We start from the raw sequence: 13305 nt of genomic DNA, 5'->3' as shown, positions 1-13305 counted from the left end.
AGACGTTGGCACACAGAACAATGGGCAGGTTAACTCCAAGGTTTCGAAAATATGGCAGCCAAAAGATGGAGACCCGTTCGCACGAGTAGTGGTCGCTGTAGACGAGCCAGATGACGTTGGCCTGTCGAATCTCTCGGTGCAGATGTTCGGCCTCTGCTGGACTATTGGAAAACTGTGTATCGACGATGACAGTCGACAATGGCGCATCAGGTGAAGACGAGAAACCCTTGGGGATCGTTATTGGCGGCAGCAGCTTCTGAATATTGGGAACATAAGTGTCTTTGATGAGAGACGTGATCAGACTGTGTTAGCTGTGTCTTGAGCGTAATGAAAGACGGAGTTTCACTCACCTGGACTTGCCCACGCCTGTGTTAGTATGCGCCACAAATGACTTGGTAAAAGAAACTCACCTTCGTCTCCACAGACGACAATCCGGATGACATCGTTGGTCATGGTTGTGGTGATGTTATCGCGTCAAAGTTTACAGTACCGTAGGTATTTATACGATACTTGTGCGAGACAAGCACACACTGGCTACGAGAGTCGCAGATGTACGTCAGTAATGAGCTATTGTGCAACATAGAAGCTTCAATTGACCCCTATATCCCTGATTTGGCCATGTTAATACTAATAATCCGGTATTTGACCACCGATATTGCCACTACGAACGACCCCCTCGCCACCATTCTATCAACAACTTCTCAACTACACTCCCAACTAAAACTCACCACCTACTTTCGCCTCTAGATCTCTTCCCAAACCTAATCCTATTGCCACCCACACGTTACAGCACTATCTCCATACCTCCACACCACAACCAACGCAATGGTAAGTAGTCTCCAAACACCGCTGCGGGCCCATCAACCAACTAACACAGTCCTCAATCGGAACAGGATACGATCTCTCTAACTCCGTCTTCTCCCCCGACGGTCGAAACTTCCAGGTGGAGTATGCCAGCAAGGCCGTTGAGAACGGCTCCACCTCCATTGCCATCAAGTGCAAGGACGGCGTTGTTTTTGCGCTCGAAAAGATTGTCACATCTAAGCTGCTTGTTCCCGGCGCCAACCAGCGAATCCAGACCGTCGACAAGCACATTGGTGTTGTGTACTCTGGTCTGGTCCCCGACGGACGACACATGGTCAGCAGAGGCCGATCGGAAGCCTACAATTGGCGATCCACCTACAAGCAGGCCATCCCCGTGGACTCCTTTGCCGACCGACTCGGCTCCTACACCCAGGCCTACACGCTGTACAACTCGGTGCGTCCATTTGGCATCGCCACCATTCTTGGAGGAGTGGACGAGGACGGACCCCATCTGTTCATGATCGAGCCCAGTGGGTCTTTCTGGGGCTACCACGGAGCCGCCGCTGGAAAGGGCCGACAGACCGCCAAGAACGAGCTGGAGAAGCTGGATCTCCCCAACATCAGCGCCCGAGACGCCGTCAATGAGGCTGCCCGAATCATATACCTGGCCCACGAGGACACCAAGGACAAGGAGTTTGAGCTGGAGATCTCTTGGGTGTCGGCTTCTGAGACCGGAGGCAAGCACCAGCATATTAGCGCCGAGCATCTTGCTGAAGCAAAGAAGTTTGCCGAGCAAGCAACGTCTGATGAGGATGATATGGAGGAGTAAGATAGTAAGATAGAAATGGATTTTATGAAGCAAGAGTGTGTTTGTAACAATGGTTAATAGAGCTGACAAACGTGCACGTAGAATAAGACCATTTCTGTTAATATGCCTACTTGTATGTACGCTTGCTAGATACTTATTCAATATAAATTAATGTACTTGCAGAATGACTAAGGCTTGGTGACTTTTCCTTTGGGCTTCGCATTGCCCTGTTTCCCTTGTTTCTGCTGCTTCTGCTGTTGTTCCTTTTGGTTGTTCTCTTTTCCCTTCTTTTCAGCGGTCAGCTGGTTCTTGCTTTTCTTAATGGGTGCAAATGTAGTCAGACTCTTGACTTCCAGAGGGGTGAATGGACTCTCGGACTTCCACGGCAATTCCACGTCAAGCACAGAAGCCATTATCACCTTGGACAAAGTATCAAAGTCCTTATGGGCCTTGAGTGCCACACAGCCTAGATCACGAAGTCCAGTAACTTCAGACAACTTCTCCATGGAGCCTGCTGGCAGAGAAACGAGCTTTACAGCAGTCTGTGTGTTGCTTGCACTTGCACAAAGCGAAGGAAAGTGTTTGACGAGAATCTCGGGTTGGATGTCGTCCTTGCAAATGAACACCATGGTGATCGGTTCCTTCACAGGCTCACTGAGCAGATTCTGTTTGGCCTGGCTTTGCAGTGCCTTTGTGACGGGATTGAAGCCCAGCGACGACTGCTCCACAGCGCCTGGGGTAGGTGGCAGCTTAACGCCTGTGTCTTTAGCCTGTCGTTGAGACTCTCGGTATGGTTTGACGGGTGCCAGCGCCGATTGTAAGAGACTGAATATGGATTCCCTTTTGTCCTCGGAGACCTCGGGCCATGCAACCTTAAGATAAGGGTCCTCCAGAACCTGTTTGAGCACCGCTTTGCGTTTTTCCTCCCCCAGTACTGACATTGATGTGTTGGTGAGAGATCTGACAGTGGCTTTTTGCAGTCGTGCATAAATGCTGTGCTTCACTGCAGTACACTTTTAAGAGGGAGGTTTAACCAGAAGCAGCGGAGCTCACCAAAAAAAAATACTGCAAAATTAAGGAGGAAAATCGAGCAGGAAAAGGGAAGGAAAGGAAAGTACAGGAGTACTGCAAAAAAGAATGACAACCGAGAGATTCGAACTCTCGCCTCCGAAGAGACCAGGATATTGTGTTAAGGTATGACCTTAACCTGGCGCCTTAGACCGCTCGGCCAGGTTGCCCGTGACGTTTCAGGGTCTGGCTGGGCGTCTGATCGAGACAGCAGCTTATATAAGCAATGGATACAATCACCATATTTCACGAAGCACTATTCAGTTAACTACTACTCGTAGATATCACCATCAAACTATTGTATGCTTACATTCATCAATCATAACTATATACTTGTACTTTCTCCTATTACACTCAATGCTTACATTCATCAATCATAACTATATACTTGTACTTTCTCCTATTACACTCAAGTCTGCTTATAAGCATCCAGGAGCTGTTGAAGATGGGTTTTTTGTTCCTGAGCCAAATCTCCTTCAATATCTCCGATAATGGTGGACACCAGGAAGTAATTGTTGTACAAAAACGTTTCCCGACGTTCCTGGATGCCCTTGGTTTTGGAAGAGCCCAAACAACCACTGACCTTGGTGAGAAAAGATTCAAACTCATTCTGAAGACGTCCCAGACACTGAGCTACAGGCTCTCGTACAGCCTTGGGGCGTTTACTGAGTGTCAGGATGGCGGCCTCGAAGTTGGCCCATTCCTGAGTTACCTGGATAGGGGCAAAGGCAGCCATGTTGGGGTTGGCGGAGTTGTTAGCAGACACAAACGACGAGGGTTTGGAGGCTGCTCGACGGAGCGACTCGCAGTTGGCATCCAAAATGATCTGTAGACGAGGCCACAGCAGCATGGCCAGTCGCTTGTACACAGCTCTTAGCATGGGTACCCCGTGGCTCTGTCCTGCCATCTTTTGGCAGATACGAATGCAAATGAGCATACCAAAAGCGTCATATGTGGTACTCGTCAGCTCGTTGGTGTAGTTTGAGATGGCCTCAAAAGTGGGCAGAAAGATCTTCTGAAACAACTTGTCGATTCTGGAAACAGTCTGCTTGGCAGGAGAAGCCTGCGGAGAATGCGCCACGGCATGTCTGGTTCCAAATAGGTCATTGAGAAATTCATACTCGACGTTGCAGTTATCCAATAGCGCCTGCATCAACGATCGGAAGCCGGTTTCAAGCCAGTGATGCAGAGGGTTGTTTTCGGCAATTTTGGCAGGCATGACTGTCGACTCTTCCTCTTCGAGCTGTCGAATCCGCTTGGCTGTGGTGTTCATAAGCTCCTGGGAAGTGGCAATTGAAGGGTCTCGAGGTGTAGCAGCCGAAGAGCCGTAAATTCCGCCCAGAATTCCACCACTGGACGCCCCGCGGCCATCATCAGTGCCTAGAAGAATGCTTTTGTCAACCGTCTTGATATTCAGCTTTTCAAGACAAGAAATGTACCGAGTGAAGTTGGACAGGTAGTACCACTTGATGGTGTTGACGTAGGCCTTTTTGAGCCCCACCGCCAGCTCGGGATAGTGGCGCTCCAAATAAATATACATGTCTTTGTTCTGTCTCATCTCGCGTTGGATCTGCTGGACATTGACGCCTGGGAGACGAATCTGCTTGATCTTGAGAACAAAGTAGTCCCGTGATCGCTCGATGATCTTATCCTTGAGAAGCCGGCTCTGGAACTGTGACGCCTTAGAGATGGGGTCCAGCTTGACCACTGGAGATGCAACAACAGCAGCATGTCCTGCCGGGCCTGAGATTTCAATCTTGATCTGGGGCTTTGCAGGTGCATCGTTTTTGTCGAATGCAGATTCCTGGAGTGCAACAGGAGCGGAGTTGTCAGTTTTGTCGTTAGCCGTATCCTCTGCATCCTTGTCTTTATCTTCGGCATTTTCTTCCTTGTTGCCAACTTTCTCTTCATTCTTGACCTCCTCTTTATCAGCCTTTTCTCCCTCCTTCTTCTTCTCCTCCACTTTAATTTTTCTCTCCTCCTCGGTCTGAAGGGCATCAAACTCGTGCACGCACTTGATCCAATCAGTGTCCAGATCGCCCTCGAAAATGGTCTGTGAAATGTGACCCGGGACGATCATAGAGTCGATTTTGGGCGCCAGAATCTTCTCAACGTCCATTCGCTTATTGAGCCGCTCGGAGATGGCCAGTGACTTGCCCTGCAACAGCTCCATGTCTGCGCTCAGTGAGCCCAGGTCTTTCTGGAACCAGGCCAGGTAGTCCTCTAGCTGTTTGAGGGCCACGTCAGACTCCTCCAGCTGCGCTCTCAGCTGCTCTAGGCCGCGCTTTTTGCGTCCAATCGCCTCTGAATCAGGTTTCTCAGACACCACAAAGTCCTCCTGCTCATCCTGAGCCACAGCTTCCAGAGACACGTCTCCTATAGCGTCCCAGTCGAGGTCCACGGCGTAATCAACCTCTTCCTCAGTGAGAGCGAGGTTGTGGGGGTTGAGAATGGCCTTGACCTCGGCCATAGCGTCAACGTAGCGCTCGGCGCGCGCACTGGGAGGTTGAGCACGGCCGTTTCGACGTCCCTGAGGAGTAGTGTAGCCAGAGACGGATTGCGAGGGAGTAATTATGCCAGAGGAAAAGCCGGACATGCCTGAGAGATCTTCGCGGCTCATGTCTGAGGACGACCGGCCCATGCCAAACCCCAGCTTGTCGATCCCGAGTGATGAGCTGGACATGACGATATGGCGTTGTGGGGGTGCTGTGTGTTGGCGATGTTGATATTGGGACTGGTGTGCGTTTACGTGCATGAAGTGGTAGTAGAGTCTATGAAAGGACCAATGACCCAATGGAGAGTAATCATGGTAGTTGGAGGTGAAATATTGTTCCAGTTAGTTTTAATGGATGGAAGCGGAAATTTTGTCCATTTTATTTGACGGTATAAGTGCACTTTTGTGATGACCGTAAGGCACTCCTTGAACCCACGTAATCACGTTGTTTTTCAGACTGTACCACACCTCCCAATTCCACAATGGAGAGAGGTCATGAACTGTGTGCTGCAGGACTTAGAACCATGATGCCAGAATGCTTGAAAGAGTGTTGCAGTTTTGTCATTGTTTCCCATCGACAAGCACGATACAAGTGCTGTACCAAATGAGTACGAGCACTACATATACCGGGACTCGTACTTCTACCGATACACTTTCACTCTGGTAATATGGTTGCATGCCAGCATCAATGTATGCAACAAGGGTCTGAAGATATATGGAAACGGTGACAGGGTTATCAGAGCCTGTCCAGGTGGTTTCTTTCGAGAAAAACTGAACTGAACCAATTGTCTTTTGTGTTAGAGTGATTGGCTTTGCCACAGCGTGTACTGGTACGAGTACTATGAATATATATACCCGCTTCTGCACCAGTTTTCACTCCAACTCCAAGCCCAAGTAAACTCTAGCGACCTACTCAAGGTTATACTTGCCAGGGGTCAAGTGTACGATGTACAGCAGCAGGCTCAATAAACAGGTGTTATTGGACCAATTGAGTGCGCTCGCCCACAACTGGGTTGCTTAATCGTTGCCATCCCCGCAACGAGGCAGCATGCTTGTTATGTACCGCTTTCCAATGACAGACTGGACTCAGTCTCAAAAGTACCCTTATGGTTCCTCCGCCAAGCGTAAACCACAGACCGCAACCTGAGCCTCGGTTAACCGTCGCCGTTGCTTCCCGGTGCGCGCTGGCAGGAACCTGAAACCACTAAGCGCGCCGCCACAAATAAATGTACGTCAACCGAGTGTGGCGAGAAGTCATACTTCGGATGTACGAGACCCCCCACCACCTCCGCAATCTGCACCCACTTACTCCACGTCCACCCTTTACCCCTCATTCTCCAATCCCGCTTGCGCCGTTGTCAGCCAGTCCCTGCCTAATGGCAAGTGCAGATTGAGTTAGTGTACATAGCCGACTATCGTATGTATGCGCGCTGGTTCCAGCAATCTGTTCCAGAATAGTCGTATGTCTCAGATGGGTTGGTGGAGGTGGTGGTGGCGAAGACCCCGCTCTACCCCGCAAGGATCTGTAGGTATATAAAGGACGAATACCCCTCCCAAGCTCCCGCTTGCCACGGGCTAGTTGTTAGAGTACCGCCATTCGTACAGTCTACAGTTGCGGTCATTTTAGTCTACGGAGTTTAAAGACAAGCCAACGTTTTTCACCGAATAAGGTAGCCACGGAAAAATGGAGGGCGAGGAGAGGCCGGAAGAGACAAGTATGAGTACGACCCGTAGCAGTAATTGAGACAGGTCATGGGCCAGTCGCCACACAGATAGGCTTGGCAGGTGGGCGGTCACGTGCATGGTCGCCAGACCAAAGACCTTCAGTCAATTGCACCCCGTTTAGGGCATGCATGGACTGCCTCATCCTGCTTGGGACCGGTCAATGACTCTTGGTTGGGCTGGGATGGAACATAATAAACTCACCATGCAGCCGCCTACTACTATCTCCAAGTTTCGCTAACGCTCGGAAAACGCACAGACACCACGGCAACCCATCTCTCGACAATGACGTTTGCAGACTGGTTGGTGGCGGCGTCGTTCTCGCACCTGATCACGGCGCTCTACGTGGGCTCTCTGTATCTCAGCAAATCCACCCGGCCCTCCAAGCTCGTCCGAAGAGACGACGAGGTGGTGGTCAAAAAACGCATGCAGATTATATCGCTCGGCACGCTCGTGGACGTGCTGGTAATCACACCGCTCGTGCTGCAATGGCAGCTCAAGCCGCAGATTGTCACGTGGTCCGAGACCATCAAGTTCATGGACATTGAGCTGGGCCCGCACTTCTTCACACGCACCGTGCCTACCTCGGTGCTGGCTCTGATCCACGTGGCGATACTGTTTGCTGGCCCGCTGTACCAGCGCATCTACCTGGAAAACGGGCTCCCGCTGGGCTTCCACCTGGCCAAACGCGAGCTCAAGACCGTGTGGGGCATCCGAAACTACATTGTGGGACCCATCACCGAGGAACTCGTGTTCCGAGCTTGCATCATGTCCGTGCACAAGGCTGCGGGCTACTCGCCTCTGGCGTCCGTGTTCGTCACGCCGCTGTATTTTGGTGTCGCTCATCTGCACCACGGCTACGAGCTTTACGTCAGCATGGGCAGTAAAGGGAAGAACAAGGTCATGGTCATTGCGCTGCAGTGCGCCGTGCAGCTCGTCTTCACCACGCTCTTCGGCTGGTACGCCGCCTGGCTCTACGTGCGCTTCCAGTCCGTCTGGCCCCCCGTGTGCGTCCACATCTTCTGCAACGCCATGGGAGTGCCTGATTTCTCGGTCGATGGAGTCACCAAGAAACAATTCAAGACCTACCAGACGCTGCTGGCGGCTGGATTTGTCGGTTTCCTTGCCACAATGACCTTGTTGATTCGGTGGTAAACAAGGGGAACACAAGTGAGCGCATTACCAAAGTGAGAACTGCGTGAGCAGCACTTACTCTGTGAGCCCACGGTTATCACGCCGTAATCCACCAACCTGAACCCAGAGTGTTCGTCCAAAAGCTCGTGGGTAACACGCTCACTCGGAGTATATTTAAAATGTATTTAGTTGAAGTTGCATTAGTTGCTGGCCCGGGAGTTGCTGTCGGACCAGAATGAGTAAGATAGCAAGCACAAAGCAGTAGCTAACGTAGCTTGTACGCGTCTCAAGAACGTGTCAGGACTATATCTGCGTCTCTATAGGTTCGGTCAGGGGACACTATGTTGGGATTATCGGTGTCAGAGTTCTTTCTGCTGTCTCGAAGCTCAGATATGTCTCACTAATATTCAGCGAGAACCTGATGTGGCTAGATATGTGCGCGTGTGAGTACTGTACTTCTACTACTGTATGTACAATACTCTAGGCGCTTGAGTCCATGAATTGTGAAAGTATAGTGTACAAGGCATGTATAGACCGCTACCTCTTGCACACTTTTCGGTTTTATAATGCATTTTATAGATACGGATTACTGTCTACGGGTTGAGACAGGTCTTCTGGAGACTTTTTTTAATATCGGCCGCCTTGTGTGGACTTGATTTCAGCTCTCACTTGACCTGAATACCACACAATCTGGCGACGCAGCCTGCTAACTGCAGATATGTGGTGATTCCTTCGAGGATTCTCATGTGAGTGAAGCCAATCTCCTTAATGTACTCCAGCCGTAGCGCCTCGGGCACCTCCAGTGTCTTGGTGACTCGGAACATTGTGGAGATGATATCCTGGGCGCTGTATCCCTTGGTCCACAGCTGCTTGAGCGACTCGCATGCCTCGGTCACCTCACCCTTGCTGCAGGCATCCAACATGGATTTGACGACCACGGGATGGGGGGAGTCCACCACCTTCCAAACGTTGGAAGAGTTGACGAATCCGAATCCAGACACAGTTCCCTGCAAGTTATTGATCGCCTGACGCATATCTCCCTCCGCCGAGAAAATGAGAGCAGACAGGCCGTCGTCTGAGCACTGCACGTTTTCAGCCTCGACAATGTGCAGCAGTCGCTCGAGCACCTGTTCATTAGAGAGTCGGCCAAATCGAAGAATGGCGCATCGCGACTGAATGGCCTCAATGATTTTGTTGCTCTGGTTGCAGGCAAAGGCGAATCGAGTAGTATCAGAGTACAACTCCATGGTTCGTTTGAGCGCATTTTGGGCACCAGCAGTCATACTGTCGGCCTCATCCAGAATGATGATCTTGTGTTTACCAGGAGGCATGGTCACTTTCTTCTGGGCAAAGTTCTTGATCTTACCTCGAACCACCTCGATACCTCGATCATCTGAAGCATTGAGCTCCAGAACAGCGTCTTTGTACAGCTGGGGACCGAGAAGAGTACGCGCAAGACAATGCACGGAGGTGGTCTTTCCAATACCGGGGAGACCGGAAATCAACAAGTTGGGAATGTTTCCGTCCTTGGCCATGATCTTAAGTCGTTCAACGGTTTCTGTATGACCCACAACGTCGTCGAGATACATGGGTCTGTACTTTTCAACCCAGGGCAGCTCGAACTCGGGCTCTCCCTTTCGCTTTTTCGATGGTCCGGCTTCACTCATGTTGTGTAATATTAGTGTGTGCTGTGATGTGTCGTGTTGGACGTGATTTTTTAGCACTTGATTACTGTAATTTCGGCAGACGTGTATTAATTGAGTTCGCGATGCACGAGGGTTTGTAGGGTAGTTGGAGTGCTGGATACAATCAGGTTTCGCTAATAAATTGTCGCTGGAAGATAATAGGAAATGATTAATTTGACAGCGGAAAATATACTGCTCTTTTCAAATTTGGTTCTAGTAAAAAAAAGTGGCACTGTTTGGCCGACACTTGTGGTGCTTGTTCTGTTAGTCTAGTTCAGTTGTTTGTTGAGTGAAGTCAACTAATTGAATATACCGCTGCAGCTTCCTCGATGGTCATACAGTAGTAATTATTACACTCCACTCTGCGCAATGATGACACACAGAAACACCAACCACTATCCACAATCACATCATTCTATCATCTCTCAATTATTCATACAAATACATTTCATTAACTGCTTCTATACATATGAGCCCTGGCTCCAGTTGATGTGTATTGTGGGACCAGAGGTGCGGACAACTGTTCGATCTGCGCCATCTGGTGACATGATTAGATGTAAAACCTCCGAACAGACCATTCGCCCCGCTCGTGTTCCGGGCAATTATCACTCGCTTCGTTTATGATTAAATCACCTCGACAACCTCATCATCAGAGTCAACCTCCTTCACCTTGGCATCATCTCCAGCCTCCTTGGGCTCGTCCCGCATGAGCATCTGCACAACTCGGTCGCATCGCTCCTGGATGGTCTGGTCGTCGTGGTTCTTATGCAGCTCTCGAACAATAGGGTAGACGGATTTGGTTCGCATGTACTCTCGCATCTCCCGCGAAGTGGTCAGCAGCAGCAGAGACTCCAGATGAGTGCACATGATGTCGAGATCCTCCTCTCGTCGCTTGTCGGGCGTCAGCAGCTGCAGCTCTTCGGGCAGATCAAAGATCTCTTCGGGGTCCTCTAGGTCCTCAGGGCCCGCCAGGGGCAGCATGATGAAGGGCAGCAGGTTGATTTCGGGGTCAAGCACAAACTTGGAGTGCTTGTCGGTGTCAAACAGCGAGTTTTTGATTGTAGAAGCAACACCTTCTCGTCGGATTCGCGAGTCCACAAACTCGGTGAAGGGCAGCAGCTTCTGGATGGGGAACAGACCATCGTAGGGCTGCTCAGTGACAAAGTAGTCTCGACCTCGTCGGAATCGCGACAGATCGGCAAAGAAAAAGGCCAGGTAGTCGAAGTTGGAGAAGAGGTTGAGCTTGCCGGTAGCGCCCTTGACAAAGCAGTCCATGAGCGAATCGATGAGCTTTTCCGACTTGAACACCTCCGTGTTCTTGAGCTTCTTGGTGGCGTCGAAGATGGACACAATGTGGTCGTCCTTGGCCAGGTTGGCTAGCAGCATACAGCACAGATCGGCCTGCTTGTTCTCGAGATCGCAAATCTCGCAGGCAATCATGGCTACGAACATGGAGTTGGACGCCAGCATGTCGAGAATGTCTCTGTCATCGCATAGGTTGATGAGAATGGTCAGAGCGTTCTCCACATTGACTCTGGGGGTGCCCAGCATGACGGTGGCCACCAGATCCTTGACTCCCTGGTAGTCGTTGGCCTTGAACTGCTCGGCATGGCCCTGTGAGTAGCCCACGAGGGACTGTAGAGCAACCTGCTTGACGGCAGGGTGGTCGGAGTGCAGAAATTCGATTAGTTCTTGGAATTCGGAAGACATTGTGTGTGTTGTAGTTGTCTGGAAAACTTGGATTTATCGCAGTCTAATTTTGAAAATATATTTTTTGGGTTCATGGCACGTGACCCGGAAGGAGAAGGTAGTGTCAATAAATACGTTAATATGAATCCTATTGAGTGGGTGAAAACTTGAATCAAGTCTAAGGAGTCGCATGGACGTTTTGAAGTTGCCAATTACCAGATTTGAACTACGGAAGGCTTCGATACCAACACCCAAATATCTCCCCTCGCTAACTGATCAGAGTTTTGATGCCTGACCTGCATGGGTGGCAATGGTGGAAATAGATGGAATTTCTTGGAATTTTGTATTATCGCCTACGGATTGAAAAATGAGACAGCAGGAAGTGTTGCAGACTGGTAACGAACTCATCCCATGACTAGTATTGTCTCTATATGTGTTTGTCGTCTGACAAAAGTTTTTTTTTTTTTTTCTGCATATACATTCATTTAATTATAACTTTGCTGTGAAAGAATAACAAAAGAAGGCAGTTTGAGAGTCATTTGTTAAGTAATTACTTGAGACATTTACCGAAGTATAATTGGCGATTTAATTGAACATGGAAGTTGATATAGTCTCAGAGAAGCTGTATGTACTGGGGATAGGAGCAGGGGTGGGGGCGGTGGCACCTTTTATACCTGTATATCACACCCCCTAAATTCACTGCAACACCTATATCTAAACTCCGGGGAACATGGATCTACGTACATATCGTTTTCGTTGAGCGGGGGTGTCAGACGCATGTAGGCTGATAAGGGCGTGGAAAGTTTCCTGAATGAGAGCACCCCTCCGAGAAGAAGAGAGCAATTGTAGGCAATTATCGACCGAAAACCCACATAGGATGAAAAGCAGCCGTTGCGTAACGGGGTATTTAAACGTTCCTTATCTGTTTCAACTCTTCATATGAGTTCCAAGCCGCTCCACCCTCTAGTCTTCCCCCACCTTGCGCGTCGCATATTAAACTCCCGCTGCGGCTCGAGTGCGGAGATACCGTATGATAACAAAAGCCAATATATAATGCCTTGGAGTGGCATCGACGGTGTTGGCCAACTATCGTCGACAAAACCTGATTGCAACCTTCACCATGGTTCTCACATTCGAAATTGCTAGAGAGAAGTTCCTCAAGATCAGAGACGATTCCATTGCAGAGCTGGACAAAGTGTTTCCTCCACCCGAGGACTCGAGACATCATGAAGTTCCCGCAAAGTTGCCCAAGAACTCCATCCCCGTGTTCCAGGAGATGCTGGCCCATGACGATGCAGCTATCATCAATTCGGACCCAATCGAGCTGCTCGATCAGCTTGCTAAGGCCAAGGTATCGGCTGTGGCTGTCGCAGGAGCGTTCCTAAGAGCTGCTGTTATTGCCCAGACTCTCACAAACTGCCTGACGGAGCTGCTTCCTCGAGAGGCACTGGAAACTGCTCAGAAACTTGATGACTATCTAAAATCCACAGGAAAGCCCGTGGGTCCTCTACATGGACTTCCCGTGTCCGTCAAGGAGATGGTGGGCTTCAAAGGCCGAACCTGCCACTTTTCCGTGTCTTCCAAGATCAACAACATCACTCCGGACAATGCTATCATCCTTAAAGTACTCTACAAAGCCGGAGCTAACCCTTACTGTCGAATACCGGTCCCCAATTTCTCATGTCGCTGGAATCAGAGTCGCCTCTCCATGGAAAGACTTACAACCCCTATAACCGAGATCTCACGTCTGGAGGCTCATCCTCGGGTGAAGGAGCCATCGTCGGTCTTGGAGCGTCTGTTTTGGGTCTCGGAACTGACATTGGAGGCTCAATTCGAGGTCCAGCTGCTTGCTGTGGTGTCTATGGTCTTCGTCCGTCTGTAGGAAGAATTACAAACACGGG

General features: G+C 50.0%; 7 protein-coding genes and 1 non-coding gene across 8 annotated transcripts; 3 read left to right on the top strand and 5 right to left on the bottom strand.

Moving 5' to 3' along the window:
* Positions 1-1135: 1135 nt before the first annotated feature.
* YALI1_F10774g (uncharacterized protein) lies at positions 1136-1633 on the top strand (the record flags this gene model as incomplete). The annotated part of the gene is made up of 1 exon (XM_505120.3): positions 1136-1633. The coding sequence occupies one exon, from the start codon at positions 1136-1138 to the stop codon at positions 1631-1633; it is 498 nt and encodes a 165-aa protein (XP_505120.2).
* Positions 1634-1800: 167 nt separating this feature from the next.
* Positions 1801-2553, bottom strand: YALI1_F10760g (uncharacterized protein; the record flags this gene model as incomplete). The annotated part of the gene is made up of 1 exon (XM_505119.3): positions 1801-2553. One exon carries the CDS (start codon positions 2551-2553, stop codon positions 1801-1803), a length of 753 nt encoding a protein of 250 aa, XP_505119.1.
* Positions 2554-2750: 197 nt separating this feature from the next.
* On the bottom strand, positions 2751-2850 carry YALI1_F10757r. Its single transcript has one exon. It is a non-coding gene; the product is annotated as a tRNA-Leu (tRNA).
* Positions 2851-3089: 239 nt separating this feature from the next.
* Positions 3090-5435, bottom strand: YALI1_F10731g (uncharacterized protein; the record flags this gene model as incomplete). Its single annotated transcript, XM_505118.3, has 1 exon — positions 3090-5435. The coding sequence occupies one exon, from the start codon at positions 5433-5435 to the stop codon at positions 3090-3092; it is 2346 nt and encodes a 781-aa protein (XP_505118.3).
* Positions 5436-7181: 1746 nt separating this feature from the next.
* YALI1_F10713g (uncharacterized protein) lies at positions 7182-8051 on the top strand (the record flags this gene model as incomplete). The annotated part of the gene is made up of 1 exon (XM_505117.3): positions 7182-8051. The coding sequence occupies one exon, from the start codon at positions 7182-7184 to the stop codon at positions 8049-8051; it is 870 nt and encodes a 289-aa protein (XP_505117.1).
* A 644-nt stretch (positions 8052-8695) lies between these two features.
* YALI1_F10688g (uncharacterized protein) lies at positions 8696-9697 on the bottom strand (the record flags this gene model as incomplete). Its single annotated transcript, XM_505116.3, has 1 exon — positions 8696-9697. The coding sequence occupies one exon, from the start codon at positions 9695-9697 to the stop codon at positions 8696-8698; it is 1002 nt and encodes a 333-aa protein (XP_505116.1).
* Positions 9698-10339: 642 nt separating this feature from the next.
* YALI1_F10671g (uncharacterized protein) lies at positions 10340-11425 on the bottom strand (the record flags this gene model as incomplete). Its single annotated transcript, XM_505115.3, has 1 exon — positions 10340-11425. One exon carries the CDS (start codon positions 11423-11425, stop codon positions 10340-10342), a length of 1086 nt encoding a protein of 361 aa, XP_505115.1.
* A 1099-nt stretch (positions 11426-12524) lies between these two features.
* YALI1_F10660g (uncharacterized protein) lies at positions 12525-13286 on the top strand (the record flags this gene model as incomplete). Its single annotated transcript, XM_068283289.1, has 1 exon — positions 12525-13286. The coding sequence occupies one exon, from the start codon at positions 12525-12527 to the stop codon at positions 13284-13286; it is 762 nt and encodes a 253-aa protein (XP_068139390.1).
* Positions 13287-13305: the final 19 nt, after the last annotated feature.

This window comes from Yarrowia lipolytica, chromosome 1F, assembly GCF_001761485.1.
Source record: "Yarrowia lipolytica chromosome 1F, complete sequence".
Taxonomy (NCBI): Eukaryota; Fungi; Ascomycota; class Dipodascomycetes; order Dipodascales; genus Yarrowia; species Yarrowia lipolytica.
This window is presented reverse-complemented; position numbering and strand designations above follow the sequence as displayed.